At 37.7% G+C, this 26302-nt stretch overlaps 1 protein-coding gene across 5 annotated transcripts in view; it reads right to left on the bottom strand.

Annotated features, from left to right (window-relative positions):
• Window positions 1-26302, bottom strand: part of LOC128862553 (uncharacterized) — a 104131-nt gene that overhangs the window by 17408 nt on the left and 60421 nt on the right. For 4 of the 5 annotated variants that reach the window (XM_054101255.1, XM_054101270.1, XM_054101287.1 and 1 more), the window contains one exon: window positions 3112-3200. In XM_054101255.1, coding sequence (XP_053957230.1) covers window positions 3112-3200 — 89 coding nt within the window. Of the gene's footprint in view, window positions 1-3111; window positions 3201-21962; window positions 22289-26302 lie in introns of those variants that run through there. The other variant, XM_054101262.1, reaches the window with a different exon arrangement.

Genomic DNA, 26302 nt, shown 5'->3' with positions numbered 1-26302 from the left:
CGTCAATAAAAATTGTATATAATGAACTGTCGATCGATCGGCTGTTGAAATATGTGAAATTGAATATACTTAAGTAAAATATGTATGTATATATGGATATGAGTATACAACACACGTGCCCGCTAGCGCTTGCTTGTTCGTTCGTTCGAGCATATTTAAAAAGTCAACACTGACTGGTTGGACATTTTGCAGATTTTCAAAAATTTCACAAATTTCAGCAAAATCACAAAAATTCATAATCTTTTATATATTGCATTTATAAGACATTTGCATGTATGCGTATGTTACGTAGCTATGAGTGAGTATTTACACACTGCCGAAATTAAAAATTTTCAAAAACGTTGACGCCAATTATTGGACTGACAATACGCGAAAGATAAACAGAAAACCGAAAATCTGTCTCAAAAGCAGACAAAACAAATGCTTCGTTTGCCATGTGAATGAGTGGAGCGAGTAGAGATGGCGAGAGGAAGGAAGTGCGAGAGGGCGCGTAGTTTTTGCTCGAGTGCAGGACCTAAAAAGCTTTTCTAACAGGGAGTGTGAGAGAATGCCAGGCGGTGAGCGAAACCGGTAAACTGAAGAGATCTGGTGTTGAGATGGAAAATCTCTGATAGAGTGAATAAATGGCAGAGACAGAGCGATAGAGAGTGTAAAAGGGAGAAAGAGAAAGAGGGAGAGTGGGAAAGAGAGAGAGAGAGAGAGTGATCGCACATAATTTATAAGGTCGGGAGCGCATGCAAAGAGTGACATTTTCGATGTGCGATTCTCATCTACTGAATTAAAGCACGGAAAGTCAAGGAAAATGGCAAGAAAATAATAAAGTTCGAGAAAAAAATTAAACTAAATTTTGTACATATATTCCATTTTGCGGTTTGTTTACATTTTTCACTATTATTTTTTTTTGTCTTTGCTATATCAGCTGGCGTGCGTTCGCCCAAAACGCGCAATACAATTAATTATTTCATTTTGAACACGAATAGGTTATGCGATTGTAAACAAATATTCTATTCATTTTTACTATCTCTTTTTTTAAATTTATCTTTATTTTTTTTTTTTGCCTTTTTTGCCGTTCCACCACTCCGCAAATACACATTTAACGACATTCGCACATCTGGCCGCTGTTGTCTAGACGCTCAAGGTGCAAAACACTACTCTAAGCACAAATTTCATTATTATAAAGGGCTTTCCAATAGGGATGGGTCGTTGTTGACACGCTATGGTGGCGTCAATGTGCCTTGTGTCCCTTTATGTCCCCCTTATTGAATGAGTTGCACTCGAAAAGCCATGATTCGAAAATTGCACTGACAAAGCCATCCCATCTACAGCGAACGGACCATATCAATGTTAACCTACCTTTGTCGCCCAAATGAAGGTGGTTTCAGTAAGACTGTGCTACATACGATGGATATTCTACACGATCGATTAGGATATCTTTTCTCGAACTATCTACTGAGATCGTGGGACTTTTTCTTAGAGAGTTTCTGAAGTTTAATGGCAGGAGTCACCCAAATCGCTTAAACGATTTTGGCCGATCATGTCAGTCGTTTCGGGGCCAGTAGAACACACCAAGTGAAGCCAAGCCCTTCTCCACCTGATATTTCCAACGCAGAGGAGATCTTCCTATTCTACCATCCGTTTGTATCGCATCGAATACTTTCAGAGCCGGAGCGCTTGTAACCATTCGGATAACATGACCCAGCCGACGGAGCCGCTGGATCTTTATTCGCTGCGCTATGTCTATGTCGTCGTAAAGCTCATACAGCTCATCGTTCCATCGTCTGCGATATTCGCCGTTGCCAACGTGCAAAGGTCAAAAAATCTTGCACAGAATCTTTCTCTCAAACACTCCAAGCGTCGCTTCATCGGATGTTGTCATCGTCCAAGCTTCTGCGCCATACGTTAGGACGGGCATGATGAGAGTATTGTAGAGTGTTAGTTTTGTTCGTCGATAGAGGACTTTACTGCTCAGTTGCCTACTTAGTCCAAAGTAGCACTTGTTGGCAAGAGATATTCTACTTTGGATTTCAAGGCTGACATTGTTATCGGTGTTAATGCTGGTTCCTAAATACACGAAGTCTTTTATAACCTCAAAATTATAACTGTCAACAGTGACGTGGGTGCCGATAAGCGAATCCCCCGAGTGTTTGTTTGATGACAGGAGGTACTTCGTTTTCTCGTTCTCGTTCACCACCAGATCCATTCGTTTTGCTTCTTTATGCAATTTGGAAAAAGCAGAACTAACAGCGCGGTTGTTAAGGTCGGCTTACGCCAACAATTGTACGCTCTTATAAAAAATTGTGCCTGAGCGATTAAGTTCTGCGGCTCGTACGATCATCTCCAACATCAGATTAAAGAAGTCACACAACAGCGAGTCAACCTGTCTGAAAACTCGTTTAGTATCAAAGGGCTCGGAGCAGTCCTTTCCAACTTTGTTAACGCTGCTGGTATAGCTCACCGCCATCTTGCCTAGCCGGATTAGTTATGCGGGGATACCAAATTTAGACATCGCACATACACAATTCCTTTTCATGGTGTATAATGCGGTTTCGAAATAGACAAAAAGTTGTGTTTATCGATTCTCATTTCATGGGCCTTTTCCAAGACTCGGCGTTTTGTGAATATATGGTCGTATGGTATACATGGAACTTTCAAAAACAGTGAATAATATTATATTAGTTAATAACTCACACTCAACAGTATTTATCCCATATACGCCTCAATCCACCCATAATGGAGAACCCTTTACTAGTCATAAACTACTTTTGAATGGCCACTATGACATTGAGCAGACCAAGTGGCTGACATTTTTATGTTTATTGCCTTTCATCTTTGTTTCTTATTTGATTACAGCTTTATACTCATAGGCACATTTTTCTACCTGTTGTTTTCTTTTTAAGCCATTTTTTATGAAAAAATTACTCATAAATAATTAAGTTTTCTACCTAACATTAATAGAATATGCTAAGACTAACCACTTGGCAAATCTGTGCGTAGCTATTTTCCAAAAAATAGTTTCGGCAGGTGCACACTAATATGGACGCTGACTGTAGTTTACCATTTTTTGTATTACATAGCTTCATACATATATACATGTATAGCGAACATATTTACCTCGTTCAACCTCAGCATTTATGTTGATGGTACGCAGCCTCAGTTCCTCATTCTCATAGATCATGCCACGTGATGACTTTCGATCCAATCTGTAAGTGGGTATTCGAGAGTACGATATTAGTAAAGTAAGTACTTAAGTCAGGTGCAATATTGGTTTCTTCAATAATGTAATATATACAATATAAAATATATATATTTATTTTTTGTATTTTTAAATGTGTGGTCAAGAATGTTAAACACAACAACCAAACTCGCTTACGAAGAGTAGCCATTCCAAATTGTCCTTTTCGGCCACATACGAAGGATTTTTCATACTAAATGAAGATGAAAGTGGCGATGAAGAATTTTACACCCGAAACTTTAAATTTGATTTTAAAAGCTCATCAACATTTCCCGTTTTTTTCTGTGACTAACTAGCTTTTAATAAAAAAAAATTAGTAATAACAGTAGCCACTATTAATTCGTGTCCGTGTGATTTCTTCTCATATACACCCCATTGCACAATTATAAATACACCACATTTTTTTTATACAGTTCGCTTTGAAAAAAGTCATTTAATGCAAAGTTTCAAACTTAAAAAAAAATTTTTTTTTGTCAATAATTTTCAAAATTTCATCAAAGCTTTCAACTTTTAATGAAAACTTCTAGAATTTTTCTGGATATGCAGTTCCATAGTCTGAAAGAGTAAGTTTCAAAAGTCTACAAAATACCAGTGCTTTTTGACAATTTTTTTTGCTAGTTGGCCTTAGGCCTTTTCTCCCATAAAAAGTATCGAGTATAAACTTTATATTTTTTTTTATCCAATATAAAAGAAGATTCAATATCATTCACAGAGGAGGTGTTGTACCGACTCAGTTTCTTTTTCATCTCTCCAACTCCTGCAAAATACATTGGCATATAGCGTCCCATTTCGTAAATGTCAAACCTTTAAGTAAATTATGAACACATTTGACATGTCATTTGTGTTACCAATCCCAAAAAAATAGGTGGTTTAAAAAGCAAACGCTATATGGTCCACCCTGTATAACACTGATGAGAACGTTGGTAGTTGATCTGTTCAATCCAAACAAACATTTTGTCCTTTTCATATTCAGTTTTAGCCAGAGCGCTATGGAGGTCCGAAAGTTTGTAGTCAGAAACCTTTTTTATTGGTTTCCTAGATTACGCCCAAATCAATACTATTGTCTGCTACCACTCACGAGAGTCAAGTTCGTAACTTTTCCTTGCACACTCATCCGCACTTTCATTTCCCTCCACTCCAGAGCGGCCGGGGACCCAACAAAGAATGTTTTACGATACTCGATAGCGACCTCCTGCATTTTTAACACATCCTGAATTGATGCGCGTTGAGGCCTAGGTCGCTGCTTAGTAGTTTCAGTATACTAAGAGAAAGCCTTACACCGTCAAGAAAAAAATTGCTGAAAGTTAACGAAGTTTTGGAGGCACAAAACAGTGGAAACAAAGTTGTGCATCTAAACGACCCATAATAAGTTCAGAAAAGAGTTAAGCGAATGAGACAACTTTATTGAAACTTTAACCATTGTAAGTATGATAGTTCATCCAATCGATATAACGCGCATGTTTGGAAGTATTTTGTATGGAGGAAAGTGCTGAATATTATAAGCAAGAAAATGCTATAGAATAGCGCAATTTTGTATGACTTCAAACTTACATTTTATTGTAATAAGGTTGGATGGGCTATAGAGCTGCACAACCAGAAGTTTTCATTCTGATTAAACAATTAAAAATTTTTGGTGGTAATTTTTTGAAATTTGGAGAATTCGGGCAATTTGGTGAATTTTGTACACACCCTGGAACTTTGATTTCCTAGATTTTTATTATACACTAAATAATATTTTTTTAAAAGAACAAGACCTTCAACTCTTATATGATGGGCAGTAGAAAACGCGGATGACCTCCAAAAAGATATTTTTATAAAAAAATTGGACGAAAAATAGTTCGAATGATGTAAAAAGTTAAAGTAACTTCATTATGTGAGCACAAGTGCACATATTTTTAATTGGTATGAGTATTTGGACATGCAAGTTTGTTTGCAACTGGATCACTACGCGAAATACCACAACACCACCAGATAAGATGTTGGCGCTGTATTTGTTACGAGAAATGCTGACCAACATTAGAGGAAATACCGAAATTGGGACTAAAGATAATGAAAGTGGCACAGTATATAAATATTCACAGGCATTGAACGACATTCGCTGGGAGTCTCTTGTCTCCTTCCTAAACTCCCCACTCGCGAATGCCCTCATCGAATCATCACCAATCGCAGACGAAGAACTTCAGCTGCCTCATTACACCCGCGCAATTTTGGCTCAACTACGTGCTGGAAATTATAGCATGTTTAACTCCTACCTCACCAGAATGAACCCCGACATAATAGACATTATTAGTTTCATCCATTACGATCAATATTTAGCTACTGGGCGGTGCTACGACTACTAACATGCCGGTCAACTTCGATTATTTCTGTGATTTTATCAACATTTTCTTTAACTTTAACAAATAAACGGAATCGACGAAACCAAAATTGCAAGTAATTAACTGTTGCACTATCGACACCAAAATACCATGCACAATTTCAGCGGCCTGGTTTGCATTTTCGCCTTTATCAAAGAAAAACTCTAAAAGGTACCGAATTGATTTTTCCCTTTGTTGACTTCCATTGTTAACACCCTGTAACTCGTAACTGAATGAAAGAAACAAAAAACAGCGAAAGAATTTTTTAGTGTGAAATGTCGCCTTGACAACGAGCATAAACTTTGAATTGCTTGATCGATACTTTACGAGATATCGATCTCTACAGCCATCTACCGAGAAAATAATGTATTGATTTCCCCAAAATAAATATGTCCAGCATATGAAGTACCTCGGACGATACTAATTACTTATTCACATGTTTCACCATAGAAATAGCATATTCCCTCAGCCTATCATTGGCTTACACGGCGACCGATGTCTGCACCCTACTGAAGGGCTGAAGAGTTAATTCAACGGTTGTTTCGCCACAGCAACGTCCCAAACTAAGTCGGTGCTCAAGCTGACTTTAGAAATGATATTTTCGAATAATGTACATATAAAACTTCCGGTAAAATAAATGATGAAATTATTTTTGCTGTACCGCATATGTGCCTGGCCTTGTGTATTATTGGGTGTATGAAATAGACACTGTGACCACGGACTTATTGACAACTTTTGACAATTTATTTATTTCTTATTTAATTTTAATAATTTTGAAAATATAGTTCATTCCCCTACAAAAACTATATAATCCCAAGTTACAAACTTTGTGTAATTTAGGAAAACAAATCAACAAATTTTCATAAAATTTCACTGTTTCTGGAATTTTAAGTAGAATTTGAGTACGTAGTTTTATAGTCCATTGATATTTTACAATATATAATGAAGCGTAAGTTTGAAGTGGCTAAAAATCGTGTTGATTTTTGGCCTTTTTTATTTTTTATTGTTTTTTCTTCTTTTGTTCTCATTTTATTTAAACCATTTTTTCCTACAAAAATCGTTTAAATATAAGTTTGAAACTTCATAGTTAATTAAAAAACATTCAACAATTTCCATCAGATTTCACAATTTTTGACAACAACAGAATTTTTAAAGAAACGTCGGGTATGCAATTTTACAGCCTGTTGAACTTGGACTTTATAGTCTGAGGTGGCTCGAGAACCTTGTTGCTTTTTAGCATTTATTATTTTTTTTTTGTTTTTGATTCAGTCGTGCGCATTTTCTCCATATAACCAATAAAAGACTAATAAATGGCGCGAACACTTCTGTTATGTGTTCAGCCGAACTACTCCTCCTCTTTGTGGCGTGCGTCTTGATGTTGTTCCACAAATAGCTCCAAATAACGCATGCTCGACATTTTTTATATGGAAGAAAACAACTTATACCGTTAACGCAAAAATTGTCAAAAATCAGCGCGGCATTATCAACACAAATTTGGAAACACCCAAATAGCAGCTCATATCCCACAGACGGTATTCAACAAACATTTCACCTGGGAGTTGCTGGTTGTGTCGAATCATGCAGCAGGCCTTGGCTGGTCAAAGCTTCGGTGTTTTCTAAGAAATTTAAAATTAGTGATGTAAAAATCGTATATATAATCTTAAGCAAGCTATCTTTTTGAAAAGAAGTCCAGAGGTTATACTAGAAACCAATAAAAGCAATGCCTAGCGGTGCGCGATTCCGTGAATAAATGCATGGCACAGAGCTTTGTGTAAGTAATACTCAGGTTAAAGCAAGGAATCGAAATTTTGAATCCAACTTTTTCTATCCTAAAAATATTGCTTCGTATAGTTACACAGATCGTTAAGGCTATCAAAGATGCGGGTTTAGTTATTTAGCCACCAATTTACGGGTATTAGTAAAAAATATTCCTGCATCTTTTATACGAGTTTTTCCCTGCGATGAGCGTCCTCTTTTCGTTATTCTTCATCACAATCACTAATTTCAACTTCGTTTTTAATTACAGTGCTTTTAATTATAGCTCTTTAAACTGTTTGCCTTTTATTCTTAAAATAGTCCCATTGACTATTTCGGATCAGCATCATCCCCGCACACAAAATTTTCCACTCTATATTTATTTTCTTCTTCGCTTTTGTTCTTTTTCAAAACCACGTTTATCTTTTTTTTATTCCAAATTAATCCCTGTAAAGTCTAATGGATCAGCATTCGTATAATGCTGCCAATTTTTAGACGAATTGAAAGAATAGCTAAAAAACAACGAAATCAACCGTGCTCCAGCGGATTCTGTAAGTAGACTAAATAAGCTGACCAGTCTCAAATTGAAGATTAGTTGATTTTTTCTTGCCAATGTGTTTGTTGTTGTTGCTCCCCATTTGTTATTGGTGTCTTCCGCCACCTTTGTTGTTATTTACTTGCTGTTGTTGTTACTGTTGCCGCCAATAATTATCATCAACATTTAATTTGCCAACGCTTTAGATTTGGTTAGGTGGATCTGCGTGCGTTTGGCAAAAAAAAAACGTGGAAATATATGCAAACAAAACATTTGTCTAGAATAAATAAAATCATAAAAAAAGATGTTCAGATGCCAAAGGTATTTGGGAGAATAGGAAAATGTGCTACGCATTAGCATTAAATAGCGACGATCGATCGTTGAAAGCCTAAGAAACATGCGTCGAACACCATTCGCTGGCACTTTCATCTGGAGCGGTAATGTACGTTTGGTCAGTCAGATGATTGGAAGCGAGCGCTAGAGGGGCGGAAGTAAAAGCATTAAAAGTATTTGTATATTTGCTAGCCCCTCTGTCCAATTAATTGCCAACTGCCACTATTAAATGGCTTAACGGCATAATTTATATGTATGCGAACATAAAAAATGGAAAAATAGTGCTAAATGGGCGAATACAGGGGGACCACCAAGAAGTGCAGAGAAACACCAATATGAATGTATGAGAGTGACAGTTTTCTTATATACATAAGCCTAAAATTGTTTATTATTTTTTTTTTTTAACTAATAATAATCGAGGAATGGAGTATTTCTTACAGACTATGAAAAATAGACGAAGGCTAATAAATTATGTTTCATTTAACAGCTTCACAAAATGCTCAAAAGAACTTACGGCGTATACCATAAAACGAAGGCCCTTTGCTATTTAATGAAAAAAATGAGAAACAAATGAGAAGAAAGTTCTATGGAAACGGAATGTCCGTAAATATTCAGTAGCAATTGACCACCTTTTAACCTATTAAATGATGTCACCGGCTACACCATACCATTAGACGAATAGAAAACTGTTCACTAGACAGGGCTAGTTTTCCGACGAGTGCATAGCACCACCACTGCACTCACCGCCATAAACGCCCGGATAAACCGCGAGCTTAACCCAAACCGCCACTGCGAGAGGACTGTCCTAGTAGCGTTGGACCTCAAGAAAGCTTTCGATACAGTCAGCCATTCCACGCTACTAGATAATATTTATCAGTCGACACTCCCGCCAGGGCTGAAGAGGTGGTCCGCAAACTACCTGAGCGGTGGAAGATTAAGCAAGGTGTACCACAGGGTGGTGTCCTTTCACCCTTGCTGTTCAACTTCTTCGAAGCTCCCCCAACCACCAGAGGGAGTCTCCCTGGTCTCATACGCTGACTGCACGATAATGGCGTCGGTCAATGACATCGATGGTCTGTGCTCCAAAGTGAACAGCTACCTCACAGACCTTTCTCGCTTTTTCACTGCGAAGAATCTCCAACTTTCCCCCGCTAAATCCACGGCGACCCTCTTCACCACCTGCACAAAGGAGGTCAAACTGTCCCTCAGGATAAAAGTCAATGACACACCAATTGCGACGGTAAACAATCCCAAAATTTTGGGTGTTACCTTTGACTGTTTGCTCTCCTCTTCAGCGCATACAACCGCAATTGCCACTAAGGTCCAAAATCGCAACAAGGTTCTCAAGTCGCTTGCCGGCAGCACTTGGGGCAAAGACAAAGAAGTGTTGCTATCGACATTTAAGGCAATTGGTCGGCCGATTCTAAACTATGCTGCGCCTGGAACTAGTGACACGCAGTGGATAAAGCCACAAACATACAAAAATACGTGCAGCGACCGGTTGCCTCCTGATGTCCCCTATTCAACACCTTCACAACGAGGCACAAATGCTCCCTGTAATGGAGCACAATAAACTGCTCAGCAAACAATTCCGGCTGGTGTGCTAAGGCAGGTTTTACCCTTGCAGACACCTGCTTGAGCCAGAGCCGCCTCCTAGGTGCATCAGCAGACACCTTTTAAACTATGCCGACGAGATCCGGGGCAAAACTGACAGAAATCTACTCGACCAGACACTATTCAGGCAGTTAATAAACGACATTCACCGGGAGACCGTCACCACTTTCTTAAGCTCCCGCCCTGTGAATGCCATAATCGGAGACCAACCACCACCTATTGCAGATGAAGAGCTCCAGCTTCCCCGTGAGACACGCGTAACACTGGCACAACTACGTTCTGGATACTGTAGCAGGTTAATCTCCTACTTATGCAGAATTGTCCCCGACATACCAAACACATGTCCGGCATGTGAAGATACTCCGCACGACACTAACCACTTCTTCATATGCCCCCTAAAACCTACTCATCTAACCCCCCTCTCCCTCTGGACCCAACCCGTCGAAAAAGCATGATTACAGGGCCTACCTTTAGATGAGCCAGACGAAGACGACCGGTCATATACCCTACACTGAGCTTCTATTACTGTTAAAACAACAACAACAACGAAATAGGAAAAGCTATTTGTTCTTCAAAGGTTAGCAGACCAACTGGCCTTGACGAAATTCCTGCAGAAATTTTAAAACTAATTGATGAAGAAGGTTTACAGGTACTTCTGCGCATTTCATATCACATTTATGATACCTGGCAGCTTCCACAGGATTGGCTAAAATCTGTTTTAATTACATTAACAAAAAAAGCCAACTCAAAAAAGTGTGAGGAATATAGGCTTATAAGTCTAATGAATCACTCACTAAAATTCTTTATAAAAATAATCCACAACAGAATTCATAAAAAATGAGCATAAGCTGTGGGCCTTACGCAATATGATTTTAGAAATGGTATGAGAACTGGTGAAGTGTTGTTGTATTCATGCGTTTTCTAGACTATTGAAAAAGCTTTCGGCACCACTCGATATTGACTCACAAGAGTTGTGATGCTTAAGGAGTCTTTATTGGAACCAGATGACCGAAATTAATGTTGAGAACGGAAAAACGCAAGAAATCCTCATTCTTAAAGGCGTTAGACAACCTCTCCCTTTCAACATCTATGCTGAGAAAGTGTTTCAAGAACCTCTTTGGGATTCACATGAAGACATAACTGTTAATGGAGTGGTTATAAATAATTACTATTAGCAGACAACTTGAATGATTTGCAAACGACAATAAATAAAGTTGTTCATCACAGCAAAAATTACGGCAAGCAGGCGCAAACGCTAATCATACCCTGATGGTTCACAATGTCCGGATAGAAAAAGTTTCAAATATCAAATACCTTGGATGTTGGCTTAATGAAATTTGGGACACGTCAGCCGAAGTAAGAACTAGATCAGAAATGGCTAGATCCACATCCTGTAAGTTTAGAAAGATCTTAAGCTGCCATGACTTCCATATGAATCTTAAAGTTCATTTTGTGAAATTTTATGTGTGGTTTCTACTCTTTTATAGCATGGAATGTTAAACACTCAAAGTGGCCTCAAAATTTGGATTTTTAGGGGAGTTTTGAAAATTCCGTGGAACGACCTGGTTTGTAACTTAGAGGTTCGGCGACCAGTTAATCGAAACCGTGAACTTCTACAAATAATAAAACGGCGCAAGACAGCTTATCTTGGACACATAATGAGAAACACCAACTGTTTGTCGTTCAGTTTCCAGCCCATGAGTCTTCCGGCTTGTCTTTTGTAAAACAAAACATAAGCCTTAGAATGTGATTTATTCTAATCAAGGCCACTAAAAAGAAACAAGCACTGTTTGTAACTAATGAGTCACAGAATTTCATCGACACCAGATTCAAACCAAGAAAATCAATCTTTTATAAGCCATTTTCCAGTAATTACAAAAAATCTGAATATTGAATTGATTTACAAATATGTTGCCTACAGCTAAGAGCAGGATAATATCCATAGGCATGTAAATAAATATTCATTGTATAAACTTAGTAATGCAAAAAGCACAAAATTATATTAGTTTCTTAAAGATGGTGAAAATACCAAAAAATGGTTATTTTCCCAACAGAATTGGAGGGATGTGACAAAATATTTAAGCTTTATCAATACAATGTTTTGAAGAGTAATTGTGCCACACAAGACAACCGCTTTAACCATAACTATCCTAGCTCTCATATTTAAATATTGCTAAATTTTATTCTCTTAAAGGGATCACTCGAAAACTTCGAGGTACTGCATAATTTGAAAAAATTCAGATTTGCTCCCAGATTATCACTAGCCAACTATCTCTTAACCCTCACGATCTGTTAGCGTATATATAATCGAAATTTCCAAGGAGATCATATCTAAACTATTCAAGTTCACAAATAGGTATAGTAATCCTTAAAGAATATGAAACGTGTTCTTCGAGATACTGAGTATTTACACATTAATCGATATATGAAATCCAATTATATCAAAGTGGACTTGTCAATCGTAGTACTCATCCGGAGTTATATGTCCGTTTTTCAGGATTTCGGTAAATTATTCATTAAACGCTCAATGTACAGCTGTTTGACCTACACGAACGGATTGAGCAACTCCATCAACGTCCCGTGTATCACGCTTTTTTGTTCATTCAAGTATTGTAGACCCATTGACGCGAATCCATCTACTTTTATTCAAATACTAGAAGTCTTTTTAGTCTGTATTCTGCATTAGTCTGATATGAACCCTTTAATATAAACGCGTTGAAATAAACATATGAAGAAAACTATGCTTTCAATGGTTAATCGAGCATTGCCATAAATAAATTTGTACTCGTATACGTGGACTTTACTCCAGACTTGATTTCAGACGCTTCCTCCTTTATTTTCCGGAACTAAGTTGTATGCCCCGATAAAATTAAAACTTATAGTCTAAGATAGTTGTTATTCACTTAACTTAATTTAACGTAACTTTACTCTATACTTTAAGTTTCCTTAACGAAGTGGTACGAGAAATGGTTCATAACTAAAATAGTGTTTGGTTTTCCCACAGACTACATAAATTAAATATGTTCTAATAGAAATATTTACTTTCACTTTTTTGGTTGTTCTCAGTTTTTGGCTAAACATTTTTGTGTTGATATGAGCGACTGAGCAAATTTTCCTAATATTTAAATTAGGAAGGTAGGAAGGAAATTTAAGACCATTTTTCTTTAACGGAAAATAATGAAAAAATTCAAGATAACTATTTGTGGTTCTTTTTTAAATTTACGTTATTTTGAACTTTCCAAATTTTATTATTTGATAATTTCTTATTCTTATTTTAAAATTTCTTAAAACTACTTGTTTATTGTTTGCTTTTAATTATCAGAAACAAATTTAACTAAATTATTGGTCAGTCCATATGTTCGTGCGTATTTTACCCATCATTTCACTTTTGTACGATTTTAACATACAAAAAATTATTCGCGGAATATAACGGAACTATTTATATTTTCTTTGATATATTGTGCATTCAACAAGTGATTTTAAAAGCGGATAGAAGCACGTGGTGTTAAAAAATAAAATGGAATCTTCGAACGCGTATAAGAGGCATATTTCGTATTTTTTTTTATAAAAGTGGTAGAAATGTAACAACTGCTGCTGCAGAAATAAACACTGTTCACGGAGAGGATACCGTGAGTGTAAGGACTGCGCAAAAATGGTTTTCGAAACTCCGAAGTGGTAACTGCGACGTGGACCCGCGCTGGTCGTCCTGAAGCCCTTAACTCCGACGCCTCTCTCGAACTCGAAGAAGCTGAGCCAAATTTGACAGTCGATGTGACAACTGAGGTTAAATTCATTGCATGGAACAGTTCACAAGCACCTGGTTCAGCTGGGAAAATGGGTTCCGCATAGACTTTCCGTCGCCAACCTTCAGCAGAGAGTGAATGTGTGTTCTCAGCTGCTGCAACGGCTTGAAAATGAAAGTTTTTTTAACTATATCGTTATTGGTGATGAAAAATGGGTTCTGTTCGCAAACACCAATGGTTAGATAAAGATGAAACACCAGAACCGACCCCTAGAGATGGCCTTCACTCCAAGAAAATTCTCCTGTCTATTTGCTGGGATATGGCCGGTAATGTTTATTATGAACTTCTGGAACGAAACCAGACGATAACTGCTGAAAATTATTCCCATCAGCTATCAAACCTGAATGAGGCACTTAACAAAAATCGACCGTCTTTAGTGAATAGACGCAAAGTTTTGTTTCACCACGACAACGCAAGAGCTCTTACCGCAAGGCAAGCATTAGGCAAGATGAACGAGCTCGGATGGGAGCACCTGATTATCACCTTTTAAAAATTTGCCTAAACGTTGGGACGGCAATGTAAATAATGAAGGAAAATATATTATTAATTAATAATTACTTTAAACATCTTTTTTATTAATTTTAAAACCACCTTAAAGAATCATGACTACTATGTGTTTAATTTTTATTTTTTTTACATCTGATGTTATAATAAAAACCTCATCTTTTGAGAAGTCATTTCATACTTTAAAAACTGATGAAAGATTGGATTAGTAGACAAATTGATGGTATTAACAGATTAAATCAATTAGAATTAGTCAACTGGCTACAGCAGCTGAATGAAGAATTATTGAGGAAAATAACAATAATATAAATTTTCAAAAAAAAACACTTCGGTTTCAAAAGCATTTAAAATATATATATATTTATTTGTATTCATAAGTGGCGGCGGACCACAAAGTTTTAAAGAGGACGTAAGAAACTTAAATCAGCATATCTAAAACTCGCCAACAGTGAATGGAATAAATAAAATTTTAATTTTCAACTCAACATTATTTCGAATAGGCGCATAAATTTTTTTGCTTGTGACTATTTATAAAGCCCTTGAAAAAATTCATATTTATTATTCTATTTCAAATATTCGTTTCTACAATACGTGTAAGCACATACTCGTATATGTATATGTATGTTCGTATGTATGCGGGTGGCCTGTGAGAAATTTCACATTCGAATTACATTTAAATTTTTTTATATCCAAATACTTTTGCAGATTTTCAGGGTTTTTTTGACTATTCATATGTAGAACATAATATAAACGGGGACCTAAATTAATCATCCAATTTTGTTTTTAAACAACTTTTTTATTAAATAAAACATAAATGATGATACTTTTACTGGCCTGTTGGTATACTGCAGCTGTCTACCAGGTAGTTCAAAAATGTCAAATATGACCTACGTATTACGCCATTTCCAAAAATTATAAACTTTCCGATAGGGTGATTAATTTTGCGCCACCTCTTATATAAAGATTAATATTTGTTCAATGTGCAACTCACTTGCCCTCAAAGGATCATAATAGAGATCAGCAGGGAAGCCGACAGGCTATTGCTCAGTGAACAGTAGCAGTCTCAACTAAGCACCACAGTTACAGAATACACATCAGTTGTCATTCTCAATAAATATGGGTATTTATTTTGTTCCCAAGCTCAGCTTCACCACCCACATAAACTGTATTCTTTCTAAATCGGTTGCAATGTTGGCCCTAACTCGTCGAAGTAGTTCTTCATTTTTTGATCCTTACACTCTCAAACCGATGTACTCGTGCTTAGCTCGGTCCAGATTAGAATACGTGGTAGTCCTTTAGAGACAATTTCATGCGGTCTATGAAATTCTGATCTGAGAGCTTTTGTGCGGTTCGCTTTGCGCTCGATGAAATTCATTGATTCCATTTCGTCCTATTGCGCTTATTGCTTATTAATAAATCTCATTTTTTTAGAGTTTAGGCGTGTCCGGTTGTCGACGTGTTTTGTCTTTGATAATAGTATGGGCTCAATAGATTGTCCGTATCTGCTTAGGAAAATTCATATTAATGTTCGCTCACGCATTTTCCATTGTAATGAACACTTTTTTGTTAAATCTGTTTATGGGATGACTGCTCCTTTTAGATGCCAGCTCAATTTAATGCTTAGTTTTATTCCTCGGGCTTTGATTTTTCTTATTCTAAGTATACTTTTAAGAAGTTACTTATGACGCTCGTATCATAAGCTCACTATTTGTATCCATTAGTCTCTTTTGGCCTGTAAGCATCCTGTTTGTTGATTAATAAATAAATAAATGTATAGAATACAAGAGGAAGTCTATAACACCGTGCGACAAAAATCTGTTTTTTTGTTTGTTTGTTATCCAGAAAAAATGTCATATCCAGCTGAAGTTGTAGCTTTTATATACTTATACAATACATTATTCGTATACTCAGTTTTTCATTTGCTCAGCAAATTAGTTTTTAAATCACTTTATCGTTTTTTATACCAACTCCATGATATTAATGTGGATATCAAAGAAAAGAAAATAAATACAGCTATTGAAAAAAATGTGTTTTTATTTTTCGGCAAAACCAATATAGGTTTTTATAGTATTCATTGTTTATAATTTACTTTTTGGAGGAAAATCTCAACTAATTTTTTACGTTTCTATAAAGCAATGAGAAAATTGAAGTTGAAAAGTCAATAACAATGTGTTTGTAATAGCAGAATGTTTTTTCTTTCGTTTGATGTTCATATCAATACCATAGATTGAGTATAAATATTTAAAACGATTTATTGAAAATTTTATTCGTACTTTAAAAAGTTAAATTGATGAGAAAATCCAAAAACCAGAGTAGGAACCATAACTATGTAAAATCTACAGCTTCCGATGCATATGAGATTTTTTCTGAATAACTTTTGCCGTCGCACGGAGTAATATCGAATTATATGAATATTTATTAAAATTCGAAAATAAACATCGAAAATAATCATTATGTTCATAATTTGTTTGCCAGGGTGAACTTGAGGAGCTTAAAGTGCCTTGTAGTTCTAAAAGGAAAATTTATCTTAGTTCCGCTCAGCTAATACTAAAACTACAATAATATATTATATAAGTGACCCCTTCTGACACTCTCTTCTGCAGCCATCAAAGCCACGCTTAGCAAATGGGTTACTACAACCCACAAGCGAGCTTGGCAGGCTGAGTGAGGCTGCATATGGACAAAACTGATGGTACCTGTCATGTCCCACCGACTGTCGCAGCAGAAGAGACTGTAGGCAGGTGGCTGGACTAATGACGGGCCACTTTCTATAAGCGAAGCACATGGCAAAGGTAGGCATATCAGACAGTACACTCTGCCCAGTGGACAGTGGAAAGGAGCATAAGACGGCGGACCACTTTCTGTGAGTCTGCCCGGCTTTCGCTTAAATCAGACTTGAGCTTTTTAGCACTTATGGTTAAAAAGCAACCACCTTGGCTCCTTGACACCAGAAGATCTGCTCAGATTTCTTCGGAGCTTGGCTGGATTCAAGGAAAATTAAAAAGGGAACCCGAGTGCAGGACAATGGACTTAATGTTGCCTGAGTGCAGTATTTGCTAGTTGTCCCAACAAAAAACGAGTATATTTATATAATTGGCGTATACGCCCTTATTTGGTATGAAGCTCAGCTCCTTCTGCTATTTGCGGTGTACGTCTTCATGGTTTCTCACAAATACTCGTAGAGAGACTTCACAGTTACGCCAATTTTATGTCGCCTCCGATTAGCAAATGGTTTTTTATGGTAAGCTCTTACATGGCAGGAATACACACGGCGGTTTGCCATTGCCTGCCGAGGGGTAGCTGCTATTAGAAAAAAACAATTTTTTTCATTTTTTGTTTCATGTCCACAGTGAATTTCGAATCTGGGCCCTGCCCAAAAAGTAGTCACGCATAATCTCACTACTAGGCTAAAGTTACTGCTTTGGCACAAATACTCTTCAAAATTCCATTATAAACATAGCATCCAACTTTTTCCTGTTACATAGTCACAGGTAGATTAAAAAGTTGTTTGAAGTGGTAACTAAGATGGGGATAAAAAACAGTTCTGAATTGATTTAAACCTTATGCACATAAAACCGGAAACTCGACACTACTGAACCCAAATCAGAAGTTTGTCTGTCGGCCAAACACCCAAATGATGACAAGATGTCTTAAACTGGTCATGATATTAAATAAAGAAATAAGTAAATAATAGTTATAATAATAATATTAGCACCCACATAATCCGATGTGGTTTATTCACCTAGCCAACCTGACATTATCGCATAAAAATTATCAATTAAATATTCTATTTTATGGGTTTCTTTTGTCGTGTTTGTTGGGTAATATCTTTATTGAATTCAGTGACTGTTTTCCGACTGTTGTAATTCATACATTATGTTGTATATCAATAAAAAACCGTTAATAATACGGGAGCAATAAAAATATTGTGGCGCGTGCGTTACATCTGACGGGGTCTTGTATAGTGAGATTTTCTGAAGTTTATGAAGGTAATGCAGCTGAAAAGTGCGCGAGGAGCTACACTAATTCTATTAGCGCGTCATGCTAACAATTCACTTTGTAGGCATCTCAGGCAAGCACAAAACTGCTTCTATTGAAAAAGTTTTCATCATCATCATCACCATCATTCCCATTTTCTCCCTTTTCCACATAGGGCTTCGAATAAGATTTTGCTTGGACTTAACACTTTACAGGCGGGACTCATAGTATCACGATTTATCTCGACTGTAGCTGTAGAATAAAGTTCACTTGCCTCAAATACGAGTTTTGCAATGCACCTCTTCACCGTGGCGATTGTTATCAACATTATCACACTCATAAAAAATACTAGATTCTTCGCATAAATAGGTAATTTATAACATTTTTGTAATTGGCGTTTCGTTCTTTTTTAATATTTCTTGTAATTTTTTTTTTTTAAATAAACTTTTTTAAGTCAAAATTCTTTATGACACACACAAAATATCACCCGCTCTAGATTAAAAAAGAAGGCGGAGCAATCGCCGCGTTATCTAGCATACTTTCATTAAGATTCCCTTCCTTTAATGGGTTAAAATCCTTAGAAACTTCGCATCAATCTGAACTAATTTCTTGTCACCCTCAATCCACCAAAGAAGCATCTTAAGGCAGCTAATACTGCAATAGTATAATATTGGAAGGTCCTTTTGAACAAGGATAGTTATTTAAGCTGACAGCGTATTTTCCCATGTGAATACACATCCATCTCATCCAAGCCTTGCTTAAGATTATTGCATACTTGAAAGGTAATTAGATGGAGTCATCTAGTTTAATAATTAAGTAAGTGGCAGCCAGATTATTTTTTATTGAAGTTCTTTTGGACATACTCGTATTTCGCTTGACGCATTAGTACTTATTTTAGTTATGACATAACTCGATATTTTTGCAAAAAACATAAGTTTTTTTTTTTTAATTTTGTAAATAGCAGCTTGGCAGTGGTGATGAACTGTTTCAGACAAATCGACGGCAGACACAGACGCTTGAGTCAAACACTCTATACAGTAAGAAACAGAAGACAAGAAAATAATTTGTAAGTATCGGACTATCGGGTATTTTATTTCCTCTACAACCGCTTATAAACGCAGTGGGAGGAGTGGATACTATTTATGGTGTAAAGCCTCCATAGGACAACAGGAGTAGAACCTGTACGCAGGAACCTGTTGTGTCAATAGACATAAGCGCGGCTTCACCTTGAAGAAATGCTAACGCTGTTCCATGGTGGAAATCAGCCGAGGAGGAAGAATGTTATAGTGCTAGTGGTAGCATGTCAACATAGTGTGAAAGCAGAAAGGCCACATTTGTATTGGCCTTGTTTGGCCAGCTTTGAGTTATTTGAGCACGAAAGGTATTGCCTGACGAGAGAAGGAGAGTGCTTTGAATGAAAATACCAAACTGCCCAGAAGCAATATTTGTAAATTAAGACTAAATTTCCGAATTAATTTGTTTTCTGTTAATTGCAGTTCAGACTTATAAAACCGAAAGGTTGCAAGAAATTTTCAAAATTGATTTGCTTTCTGTTAATTGCAGTTCAGACTAAAGGAACTAGCCTTTTCGAAAGCTAGTTAATTTTCGAAATTGATTGGCGAAAAATTGCAGCAAACTTTTCAATTCACTTTTGGGTCTTAATAGAGAAAAGGAAATATTTTTTCATGTAAAATAGTTCTTCATCCACTTGTGATCTTGCCATGCCGAATTGCTTCATACTACGATAAGGAAATTTATTTTTTTTTTTGACGGAGCTACCGGCAGGTAATATTGTATGGATGTAAGAAGTTATCAGACCAGATTTATGCACCGCTACTGCATTCGATTAGTCAAAACAACATTCCCTGCACTTAGATCCATAAGCACTGGACCAATTTATCTGACTTTTCGGACGAAATAAATTTGGATTGTAAAATTTATGGATGAAGTACTTCCTCAATTTAATCACTGATGTGCCTAGGCTTGGAACCTCTGACAAAAAGCACAAAGTGATAGAAAAATTTGATTCTAATAGCGGTCGCCTCTTGGCAGGCAATGATAAATCGTCGAGTGTATTTTCGCCATGAAAAACTCCTCATAAAAATGATCTGCCGTTTGGAACTGGCAACTGTGGCCTTTTTCAGGCTGCAATTCTAGCCAAGAATGAGGTATCTGTCGAACTAAGCAGTAATGTGACTATCTCTAGAGAAGTCTATATTTACTCGGCGATTAAATCTCTTGGTAGGATGGTCACTTAACTCCAGATGGTGGAATAGTTCCACATCTATATGATAGGGGTTCCAGGGCATAGTGACATACCAGGGAATTGTAAGGCAGACAAATTAACGAGAGGGGGCACTACCACTCGCCTCCCTTTTGGCATGGAAATTCTAGGTAAACACCTCTAAACCTACAAACTTCATGGTAAAAACAGCATCGCCACTTCTGCCAACACGAGATGGGTTAATAGTCTGATACGTAACGCTACAAATAGAGTTTGGCCAAAATGGGACGTCAGGCGCTCAAAGGTGGTACTTAATCGGTCAAGGAAAAACCTCTCTCTGTTAGTTGCTTTGATAACAGTTCACTGTCTTATAGGTTGACTCGCCCAAAGATTGTAAGTACCTCATTTCGACTACTGTAGCAGCTGAAAGAATGAGGAGGAGGATGGAATGCTGAAACTTTGCTACAATATTTTTACGGAGTAGTTCGTAAGTGAAAAATTTCGCAGTGAGGTGTATCTTCGCTTTTCTGTAGGTTGCCCAAAACCGACAGACATCGCCTTCTGCGCGAGGTATCAGTTTCTCACAAAAAATTCAACTATGGTGTGCTGTCTGCTCCGATCGTGTGATTTGGCCAACATTTTTTTAAATGCCCTCAGACATGTCAAAATGCATAATTCACAAAATTTTTTTAAAATGCCCTAAGACATGTCGAAATTCATAATTCACAAAGATTTTTGAAATGCCCTAAGACGAGTCGAAATTCAGATCAATTTTAGTGGCAACCACTTATCAAATATCATTTTCGATACATAAAAAATTAAATTTATTGCTTTTAACAACGATATACCTTTGAAAAATTACATTTCTTAACGATTTCTGGAATCAAAACTATTATGAGTTTTTTTGCGCCATTTTTTTATTCAAACACAAGGCTGGCAAATTCTATCGCGCCATAGTTTAAAAACAAAAATTCTGTAAACTTTTGGAAACGAATCAATCAATCTGTGGGAATTGATTGAAACACAATCAATTTAGAATTGGCTAAGTTCCCTATTGGGTAGACCGCTTTAATGAATTTCTGTAGATTGTTTGAAGAGTGGCGCATACATTTTTTATGAATGTAGAAATCTGTATATGTGCATGTGTTTTTGATGAGTATATTTTTATATGCTAATGGCCATGTGAACCACGCCAACAACACAACCACTTAACATTGTTTCATTTCATCGAAAGAAAACAAAAAAAAAATTTTAAATATAAAAAGAAAAATGTGCTGAGTTCAAGAGCAAGCCAACCACAAAGATGTTATGAAATGATTCAAAAACCATAGGAGTAGTATAAGCACATTTGTATACTCCTGTATGTATGTATGTATGGCTGGAAATATTGCCTAAAGGCAATGATAAATGAACAAATAAACACTTTTGTTTGCTATGAAAATGAATAAAACTAAATTGCAATATTTCCAGCTAAGCCTCATAGCATTAGTGTTCATTGAAAAAATTGTATTTATTTGTTTTATACACAAATTCGAAATATTATATATTTATTTCATCTTTTAATTAATTCGAATTTCATTCTTCGTTTATTTACACAAACAAAAAAACGAAAAAATGATGCTCATACTTTGATCCTTTTTCACGCTTGCTGCCGCCACCTTTGCGTTCGGAATTTCCATATTGCTGACGTCGATTTTTCGAACTTTTCATTAAATATTTTCGGTGTTAATGGAACCTATTTCACTTTTTTGTATTTGGATTGATGTGGAATTTTAAATAATTCTATTTTGAATACTAGCAGAAACTGCATAAGCCAGTCAGTGATTTAATGCAACTAAATCACCAATTTTAAGGCACATACCTATAACTTTTTCATATTTTTATAGAATTTTTTTAAATAATTTTTTTAATACATTTTTTTCATACATTTTTTCAATCAATTTATTTTAAGAAACTTCTTTTAATATTTTTTTATATGTAATTTTTTTTTCCAAAGCATCATTTACCGCTTTTCCCCTCTAATCACATTACACAAATTTATTGAGCCTTAAAATTTGTTAGTTCACAAATTGCAAATATTTGCCTGTAAGTTGGAACTATTTTGCCACAGAATCACGCATTTGTGAATTCGTATTTCTACCGCCACTTTTTCATAGCTACAGGCGTTATGCGCGTCCACGTCTGCGTCCGAAATACTAATTTTTCAATCTAGTTGTCATGACAACTGAAATCAATAGCGCCAAGCAACCAACCGAAAGGCCCAGCAACGCACACTGTCCGCTAATGTTGTATTGCCGCCAACTGACAGTTTTGAAAACTGACAGTTGTGCGGTATAATTTTTGACCAGCGAGACTGCTACCGCAAACGCCGCCGCAGCCGCCGCCACCACCACCTTTTCCTATACAAACAGCCAACGGGGAGCCGTTGCCGCAAAGCTGAAAAACATATTAATTTCGTTACGTCGATCTCTTTGCCTTTACCACTAAATAGTAAATATTAACAAATTTTAAATTCTACCAAAATCCATAGTTCAAATCAAAATGTTGTGCGTGTGTGTATGGGTGTGTGTGTGTGTGGTTGGAATGGCAAAGAGCGAAGACGGAAACGATTTGTGGACGCAAAATATGGTACACGCTCATATTTATGCATGTACGTGTTAATGAATAGGTATATGAAAATTCTTAAAATTGCTCAAAAAATTGACGAATTATGAGCAACACAAATTTATTGAGCTATTTAATTGAGCGTAGTGCTAATGAGCGGGGAGTTACCTAATAGATTTTCGTCCCAAAAAATTGTATTTGCCTGCCAAAGCCTTAACAAGATGCTTAATAAAATGAGAAGTTTGATATGAAATTATCACCAACCAAACATTTGCAAGAAATCCAAAGCAGCAGCTTTACTTTAAACTAGCAACAAATCACAATAACGTCATTCTGTGCTCACAATGACCTGAGGAAATTGGCGGGAAGTTTGGCAGTGCTTGGCAAACAGTTGCTTGATGTCGCGCAAATAGAGAAGCGACTGCTGCCACAAGCGCCGTAAGAGAGCTTTACCTCATTAGCAAGCAGAAAAAAAAAAAAAAAAACGTGTCAAAGAATTCATTTGTATCGGGGAAATCTAATTTTATGCTATGTTGAAGTTCAAAGACAAAATGTAATATCGTATATTACAAAAGCACTGGCCTCGGTAATCCAGCATAAGTGCCCTAGCCTCCCAGCCATCCCAGAGGTTTTGGGTTCGAATCCCTGGTAGCGTCAGGCAAATCACCTACCCTGCCAGAAATCAAATATAACCAAAACAAGACAAGTCTTGTTGAGGCCCTATGCTCCCGAGTGGAGTGACCAAGAAAAAAAAAAAAAAGCAAAAAAAAAAAATAAAAGCACCACTTAACACATGGGCTGAAAAACCAAAGGCCTAACAAAGAAAAAACGTTTTATTTTCTTTGTTCAAAATTAGCTTCATTCATCAATGTAATTTCCATCAAGAAAAACGCAATCGTTCCAGCGCCGCTCTAAGATTTCAATACCACTTATGTGGTATTATGGTTTTGCCTCAAAATAGAACTCAGTTTCAGCGATAATCTCTTCTTCTTCTTCTTAATTAGCGCGATAACCGCTTACGCAATTTTGGCCGAATTTAACAAAGCGTGGAATTGCGCATACGTCAGAAGTCGCTGAAGGCTCACCCTCTGTCTCCATTTCAGCATGCCTATCAGAGTGGAAAATCCTGCGAGTCGGCACTGCAAAACCTAGCTGCCATCGACAGGAGGGACTACGCTATGGGTATCTTTTTAGACATAGAGGGGGCGTTTGATAATGCCACTTTTGACAGTATGTGTAGCTCTGCTAGTAGGCACGGCGTAGACCGGGTGCTAGTAAATTGGTTTCGTTCGATGCTGGCCCAAAGAATCGTTTCGGTGCGAGCAGAGGAAGATCTGCTGGTGTCATCTGGGGTAATAGAGGCTGCCCCCAAGGCGGTGTTCTATCTCCATTGCTCTGGTGTATGGTAATCGATCCTCTGCTCACCACCTTAAACGATTCGGGAGTTTACGCACAAGCATATGCGGACGATGTTGCTTGTTTGGTAACAGGCTCTTCGCTTATGAACATCTGCAGGAAAGTACAGAAAACTCTGGATCGAATTGACACTTAGTGCTGTGCGAATGGGCTATCGGCAAATCCCGCCAAGACTGGTATTGTCCTCTTTACCAGAAGGAGGAAGCTTGATGGATTCGTTCTGCCAAAGCTAAGAGGAGTCTCAATCCAGCTATCCAAGGAAATTAAATATCTTGGAGTAATCCTCGATAGTAAGCTCCTATGGAAATCACACGTTGAAACAAAGGCATCCAAAGCACTGACAGCTTTCTGGCAGTGCAAAGGTGTCTTTGGGAAAACGTGGGGTCTCTCTCCTAGCAAGGTCCTATGGATCTACACGGCTATGATGAGACCCATTATCACCTATGCATCAGTGGTCTGGATGAGTAGACTCTCTCTAGTGGGAGTCAGGAGGACCTTATCGAGACTACAATGCACTGTGGCAATCTGTTGCACCGGAGCTTTTCCGACTACTTCAGACCCGGCATTAGATGCTCTGATTGGTTTACCACCACTTGATGCTTTCATCCAAGGAGAGGCCTTGAAGGCCATCTCCAGACTGAAACACAATGGGAACTGGTACGGCCCCTGTCCGGCATTGGAACACAAAGAAGGCATGGACGTCGATCCAACGATTCTCTCCATGCCCCTTGACTCCATGCCATCAAGAGTCGTACTTGAAAAGAGATACAGTGTAGTGCTACCAGAGGCTCAGCTGTGGGAAGACTCAGAAAATGAGCCCGGCAAACACTGTTTTCGCATTTTTACGGATGGCTCCAGGACCGAGCATGGCTCCGGCTCTGGGGTCTACGTGGAATCCAGCGGGACAAAACTTTACTTTGCTCTTGAAATGCATGCATCTGTGTATGCAGTTCAAGAAGCGATGAACTTTGTTGTGGAAAAACGATGGAGAGGCAGATCTGTATGTGTCTGCAGCGACAGCCAAGCTGCGCTTATGGCGTTAGACAGCCCTCCAACCACATCAAGGGTAGTCAAGTCCTGTAAATCCAGGCTGAACTATGTCGGTATCGCGGGTATCGAGACCTCTGACTCCTTAGCTAAGATGGGCTCTGAGGCCAACTTCTTTGGCCTAGAGCCCGTTTTGCCACTCCCTCCTGCGGCCATCACAGCCACGGTTAGCAAATGGGTAACTACCACCCACAAGCGAGCTTGGCAGGCTGAGAGAGGCTGCAGATGGACTAAACTTATGTTACCTGTCATGTCCGATCGACTGTCGCAAACCCTTCTGTCACTAAGCAGAGGGGAGTGCAGACGGCTGGTTGGACTGATGACGGGCCACTTTCTGTGGGCAAAGCACATGGAAAGGTTGGGCATCTCAGACAGTGTACTCTGCCCAGCCTGTGAAGAGGAGGATGAGACGGCGGACCACTTCCTATGTGTCTGCCCCGCCTTCGCTCAAATCAGGTTTGAGGTCTTTGGCACTGATGTGTTAAGAAGCGACCATCTTGGCTCCTTGGCACCACAAGATCTACTCAGATTTCTTCGGAGATCGGATAGATTTAAAGAAAATTAAAATGGAATCCAAGTGTAGTACAATGGACTTAATTAATGTCTGAGTGCTGCACTTGCTAGTTGTCCCGAAAAAACAAAATAAAAAAACACCGGCGCCAGTTGGACACACCAAGTGAATCCAAGTCCTTCTCCACCTGATCTTTCCAACGCCAAGGAGGTCTTCCTCTTCTTCTGCTACCACCTGCTGGTACCGCATCAAATACTTTCAGAGCCGGAGCGTTTGTATCCATTCGGACGACATAACCCAGCCAACGTAGCCGCTGGATCTTTATTCTTTGCGCTATGTCTATGTCATCGTAAAGCTCATACAGCTCATCGTTCCATCGCCTGCGATAT

This window comes from Anastrepha ludens, chromosome 2 (genome assembly GCF_028408465.1).
Source record: "Anastrepha ludens isolate Willacy chromosome 2, idAnaLude1.1, whole genome shotgun sequence".
Classification (NCBI taxonomy): domain Eukaryota; kingdom Metazoa; phylum Arthropoda; class Insecta; order Diptera; family Tephritidae; genus Anastrepha; species Anastrepha ludens.
Note: the sequence above shows the minus strand (reverse complement) of the source record. Positions and strands in the feature narration are given on the sequence as shown.